At 35.4% G+C, this 6,496-nt stretch overlaps 1 protein-coding gene across 1 annotated transcript in view; it reads right to left on the reverse strand.

The window, feature by feature from the left end:
* LOC105555639 (5'-3' exoribonuclease 1) overlaps positions 1–6,496 on the reverse strand; it is a gene marked incomplete at its 5' end in the record, with an annotated part of 100,615 nt that overhangs the window by 22,963 nt on the left and 71,156 nt on the right. Inside the window, 3 exons of the mRNA XM_012002666.1 lie at positions 2,351–2,507; positions 2,939–3,061; positions 5,483–5,544. Coding sequence (XP_011858056.1) covers positions 2,351–2,507; positions 2,939–3,061; positions 5,483–5,544 — 342 coding nt within the window. The remainder of the gene's footprint in view (positions 1–2,350; positions 2,508–2,938; positions 3,062–5,482; positions 5,545–6,496) is intronic.

Consider the following 6,496-nt stretch of genomic DNA (forward strand, 5'->3'; position numbering starts at 1 on the left):
ATTATTGCGACTTCAGTAAAGGTTTTTCAATGAGTATAACTGATTAATGATAAATTAAGATAAAGATTTTAAAATATGATAAGTACCTAATTGCCAAAAATTAAAACTTTGAGCAGCTAATGACTACATGGTACTGTTACAGGTAGAAGTTGAACAAATAGCTTTCTTGTTTTGCAGAAGAAGAGAAAAATAAAACAACAAAAGAATGAATAAACAAATGGCTTTCTTGAGCTGAAATATAATTAATCCTTAAGTTTTGAAGTTTTGGCTTCCATCTCAATTCTTGCAATTCCGCCTTACATTCTGAGACACATGGATGAATATTTTTGTTGCTCTGAAATATTAAAAGTTTTTTTTGAAATTGTCTTCTAAGTGTTTTTATATGGAAGATAATTTTAAAATTCTGAGTGTTCACATTCTTTATGATTAACAAACTCACTAACAGAACGAGAGCATACCTCATTGAAGAATTAATTAATATATTCTTGCTAATATAGATTTAAAAAGCAGTTAAGTGGTTTGCTCAAAGTCACGGAGCCAGTTAGTTCTATAACAGGGGGTGGATTCTGAGCTAGTGATCCTAAGACTCTAAAGCCTATGAGTTTTGTTTTTTTTTCCTATACTGAAACAAAGTAAAACTTGTTTTTGACAATGGGACCATCTTTATCTAATTTTGTCTTAAAATTTATTTGGTTCCATTTTAGGAGAGCGTCTGTCACTATAATAAATAATCAGTTTCCTAATACTTTTTGGAATTTTTAATTAATTATCATTGAAATATAAATGGGACAAGGTTCTGCTTTTATTCCAGGTTTTTTTTGTTTTTGTTTTGACAGAGTTTTGCTCTTGTTGCCCAAGCTTGAGTGTGATGGCGCGATCTCGGCTCACTGCAACCTCCACCATCCGGGTTCAAGCGATTCTCCTGATTCAGCCTCTGAAGTAGCTGGGATTACAGCTACTTGGTGGCACCTGCCACTACGTCCGGCTAATTTTTTGTATTTTTAGTAGAGAGGGGGTTTCACCATGTTGGCCAGGCTGGTCTCAAACTCCTGACCTTAGGTGATCCACCCGCCTCGGCCTCCCAAAGTGCTGGGATTACAGACGTGGGCCACCACGCCCGGCCAATTCCAGGTTTTGATCTTTAATACACTTAGATCTGCTTATTCAAAAATGTTTTTCACTTCTCTGAGAAACTTCTGCCCACATCCACTTTTGTATCAGTCATTCTTCCTGGCTGCCTTTGGCAGATCATTACACAGATAAAATGCTAAAGTATAAGGGTAGGAACAAATATGGCGGATATTTACTGAAATCCAGTTATGTGCCACATGTTATGTTATAGGCTTTACAGACTTAAGATTATGACCCACTTTCCTATAGCTAACTCTATTAATTATTTTTAATCGATTTTGTAGATTTTTCTATTTTTACAACGGTTATTTTAACATATTAGTATCAATTATTAGCACCTACAATGTGTTGGACATAGTGCTAACTGCTTTATATTTATACATGTTATATAACTGTCACAAGTAATTTGCAATGTATTATTTTATAAATAACAAACAAGATTTCAGAAAAGTTAAATAATGTATTTAAGTTACATGATCATTTTTAAATTACTGAGGACAAAAGCTAGAATGTGCAAACTTTTAAAGGTTTGGATGTCTACAGAATGAATATCTATAACACTACAATTAAGTAATCACAAGAAGACATTTAGTGACTGTAGATCTACTGGTTACATGGTTATATTATTACTGTTCTTTTTTTCTTTTCTTTTTTTTTTGAGACAGGGTCTGTCTCTGTTGCCCAGGTTGGAGTGCAGTGGCATGATCTTGGCTCACTGCAACCTCCACCTCCTGGGCTCAAGCAATCCTACCATGTCAGCCTCCCCAGTAGCACAAGCCACCACACCCACTAACTTTTTCATTTTTTACAGAGATGGAGTTTCTGCCATGTTGTCCAGCTGGTCTTGAACTCCTGAGCTCAAGAGATCTGCCTGCCTCAGCTTCCCAAAGTTCTGGGATTACAGGCATGAGCCACACCTGGCCAGTTACATTATTATGTAACTGAAACAAGTATAAAAATTATAGTTTTAAGAATAAAAGTAGTTTTGGGCCAGATGTGGTGGCATATACCTGTAATCCCAGCACTTTGGGAGGCTGAGGTGAGAGGATTGCCTGAGGTCAGAAGTTTGAGACCAGCCTGGCCAATATGGGGACACACCATCTCTCAAACAAACAAATTAATTAAAATAAAAGTAGTTTTATCTTTAAAAGTACCCAATAAAAAGAACCAAATGAATTTTTAAAATGATATTATTGGTAATGGTATTTAGTTTACTTACCTAATTTCTTACTTTGTTTAGGCTGAGAGGGTAATCCATATTCATCTCTTCTAATAGAGGAAACAGGGATTTCATTACCAATCTGTTTCATTTCATTCTTACGGTCCACGGTGTTAGAGCCATCAATTTTTAGAATTTCTTTAAGCATCCGTGTTCCCTTCTTTTTGAAAATGATTCACATGGAGATGGTGAGGGTGGAGAGAAGAAAGTCAACATTAGAGTTATAGAACTTACTGATCTTTCTTGGAAAGAATTCCATTGTTAAAAATTAAGACACTAACTACATTCAGATAGAAACTGAAAAAAACCCACCACCCACATTTCTGATATAGAAATGATACTTATCCTCCTGCTTAACTTTTACCCCAGTTACCTAGTAGCAATGTTTGAAAAGCAGGGGAATTGTGGTCTAAAGAGAAAAAGTATGGCTAAATTGCCCAGGGTAGCCTGGCTTCCTCACAAGATGACAATAATGATGTAACATACCAGCCTCCACGAGGGAAGTGTTTGAACACTTGCATGGGATATGTCTGCATGGTCAACAGTCGAGAAATTACCATAGTAAGAAAGTTCCTAGAAAATACGAACCATGGCAAATGATTGTGGTGACAAATGCTCTTCACTTGGAGGCTCCCCATGATGAGATGACTGTACTTCATTTTCTTTGGAGATATTCAAAGACGCTAAAAAGTTCTCAATTCCAGAATTAGGCTAAAAGAATAAATATTTTGGGCATGAAGATGAAAGCATAACACAAGAACACACAAAAAGCTGAGTTTTATATACAAAAATGGTCATTCAATTTCACTCAATCATCTTCCCAGGTGTTAAAAGTTTGGGAAGAGAATTTGAATAAATAGTTTTTTACTGTAACAATAGCATTTGGATAACCAGTCACAACCTTTTGGGTTTCTGAGACTTCTGGACTTTCATTTCTCTTTGATAGCTTAATATCATATTTGGTAGGCCCTTCCAAAGTCTACAAAAAAAGTAAGAATAAACTTTTTGTGCAAATATATTTGTAGTTAACATGTAATAGTGTTCTAAATGAATTGTTGCAAAAAATTTTATGTGCTATTTTCCCTTTTATATCGTAAGAAAAGGGTGCCTATAAACTTGGATGGGGAAAATTACACCTTTATCTTCATTAACCTCTAAATGAGATTTAGCATTTCCTGCAATTATTAATATAGGCAACAAACCACTTACATGGTCTGCATGTTTGTATTCCCCCAAAATTCTTCTGTTAAAATCCTAACTCCTAATGGGATCATATTAGGAGGTGGGGCCTTTGGTAGGTAATTGGGTTTAGATGAGGTCTTCAGGGTGCAACACCCATGATGGTATTAGTGTCCTTATATGAGAGAAAGAGAAGAGAGCTCTTTCTCTCCATCATATTAGAATATGAGAAGACGCATTATCTGCAAGCCAGAAAGGGAGACCCCACCAGACAATGGCACTTTACCAGATTCTAACTGTATTTCAATATAACTGGTTTTCTTTTAAATCTTTTTAGCATTAAAGACATTATTCTGCTAGTGCCTTGATCTTGGACTTCTCAGACTCCAGAGCTGTGAGAAATAAATGTTTATTGTTCAAATGTACCTAGTCTGTGGTATTGTTATTACAGCAGCCCAAATCAACTACGAAAACCACAACACTGGTGATTCTAATTGTATATCAGTATAACTGGTTTTCTTTAAAACCGTATGTATTTTATTTTAGCATTAAAAATACTGTTCTGAGAATAATAATGGCTTCGCCAAAAGTCCATGGGCTTCACCAAAGATGTCTATTGCACAAAAAGTTTATCAATCCCTTTTCCAGAAGAAAGGAAATTACAGTATAAGTTTCAAAAGGAGAGGGCCTTAAAAGTCAAATAATTAAACCGTTTACTGGTATCTAAACATTAATGGGTTCCATTTACTACCTGTTATGTTCCAAATATTTAGCTAAGACACTGTTTATAAATTTAATATATTACTATAAGAGATCAATTTTAAAAATATATATATTAAAATATGATAGGCATACAGAAAAGTACACATCTAGTAAATACACATGTCAAATTTTTTTAGATCAAAACTTTGTTATTCTTTCATTATAAAATGTATACAAAATCCTTGTAAACAGCAGAGACTATATAAAGTAAAATATAAATGATCTCGGCTTCCCCCACACCAATCTAATTCCACAGAATTTAGCCTAAGTTTGCCATTTTGTTCCATGTACTTCCACTGTATATGTAAACATATATTTCCATATTATATATAAGTGTGTGTGTAAATATATACACATATAAAAAGCCATATATATGTCATATATATGGTATATATGTGTGTGTGTATATATATAAGAACATATATATGTAAGACCATACACGTCTGTGTATGTATATATATATGACCATATATATATGTCTATGTGTATATATAAGACCATATATAATGTCTACGTGTGTATATATATGTGTATACACACACACACACACACACACATCAAAGACCATATATACTGGGAGCAACTACAAGGGATTAATTTTTTTTTTTGAGACAGATTCTCACTGTTGCTCAGGCTGGAGTGCAGTGGCACAATCTTGGCTCACTGCAACCTTCGCCTCACGGGTTCAAGTGATTCTCCTGCCTCAGCCTCCCAAGTAACTGGGATTACAGGCACATGCCACCACGCCCGGCTGATTTTTTTGTATTTTTAGTAGAGACAAGCTTTCACCACGTTGGCCAGGCTGGTCTTGAACTCCTGACCTCAGGTGATCCACCCACCTCCCAAAGTGCTGGGATTACAGGTGTGAACCACCGCGCCTGGCCAAGAGATTGATATTTTTATCTCCACTTAAAGATGAGAAAATTGAGACTGTGAGAGGCAAAGTGAATTGCTCAAGGCCACCCAACTATTAAATGAGAGAATCAGGATTTCAGGTGCTTCTAGTTCCAAATCTGGGACTTTAGGTGTACAAACTCCCATCCAAGTGACTGTCAGCTTAACTTCAGTGACCCTCTGGTCCCATATCTTATAAATTTGGTTGAAAAGGTTTAGAAATTCAGTACAATGCTACAGAGCCACAAATTGCATTAAAAAACTGGTAACCAGAAATTTGATTTTAAGGAAGCTTACCTGCTTATTGGACATTTTTTGGGACCAACACTCAGCTTTAGGACTCTTACCCTCTTCTTTAACTAGAGACAAGAAAACAGAAATTTTCATAAATGGAAGTATTTACTGCACAATTAAAACTACCAAATATTTATAATAGCAAGGCACTGTGTTAAAAACTCAGATAATTTTAAGACACAGTCTTTGAACTTAAGGAATTTATAATATAGATAAGGGGGAGAAGAGACACTTAGATAAGAGTAGTGAAAATGGAAAGGTAGCATCTGAATTGGGCCTCGAAGGATGGTAGGTTTCTAAAGGGCAGACTAAGAAGTTAAGTACTCCAGGCAAAGGAAATAGTGGGAAAAAAGACATGGAAGCAGAAAGTTAAGGAGTAGAGTGGAGCTTAAGAGAACTAAAAAAGCAGGTTAGAGCCTTAATTTGCAAGTTACTGAAGACTATGCTATTATATTAAGTTGGTAGGCAATGGGCAGCCAATAACAGAGAGTTTTTGAGCAGGTAGTAATCTGATGAGAACTGTGCTTTAGGATGATTAAAATATGGCAATAGCCTATTGGCTAGATAGAATAATAATACAAGACCAACTCAGGCAGCTATTTGAATAGCTCTGTTAAGGGGAAATTGGGGGATGGTAGGATAAATGAAAATAATGAATTTGAAAAATTCTAGGATTCAGCTAATGACAGGATGTGAAGATGAAGGAGATAGCAAAGGATGAATCTGAGAGATTACTTTCATAGGATTTGGTAAATGACAGAATATGAAGATGAAGAATACGAGGGGCATGAGGTAGATTTGAAGAAGCACAAAAAACATACTTTGAAATTATTGCATAATATTCTATTATACTGGATATACAGGATTATATAGATCTACTATAACTTATTTTTACCACTTTCTATCACTAGACTGTTCATTAAGCCAGCCTGGAAAAATAAAAAGGTGGGTGGAAAGAGAAGAAGAAAAAGGAAGGAAGGAAGGAAGGAAGGAAGGAAGGAAGGAAGGAAGGAAGGA

This window comes from Mandrillus leucophaeus, unplaced genomic scaffold, assembly GCF_000951045.1.
Source record: "Mandrillus leucophaeus isolate KB7577 unplaced genomic scaffold, Mleu.le_1.0 Scaffold693, whole genome shotgun sequence".
Taxonomy (NCBI): Eukaryota; Metazoa; Chordata; class Mammalia; order Primates; family Cercopithecidae; genus Mandrillus; species Mandrillus leucophaeus.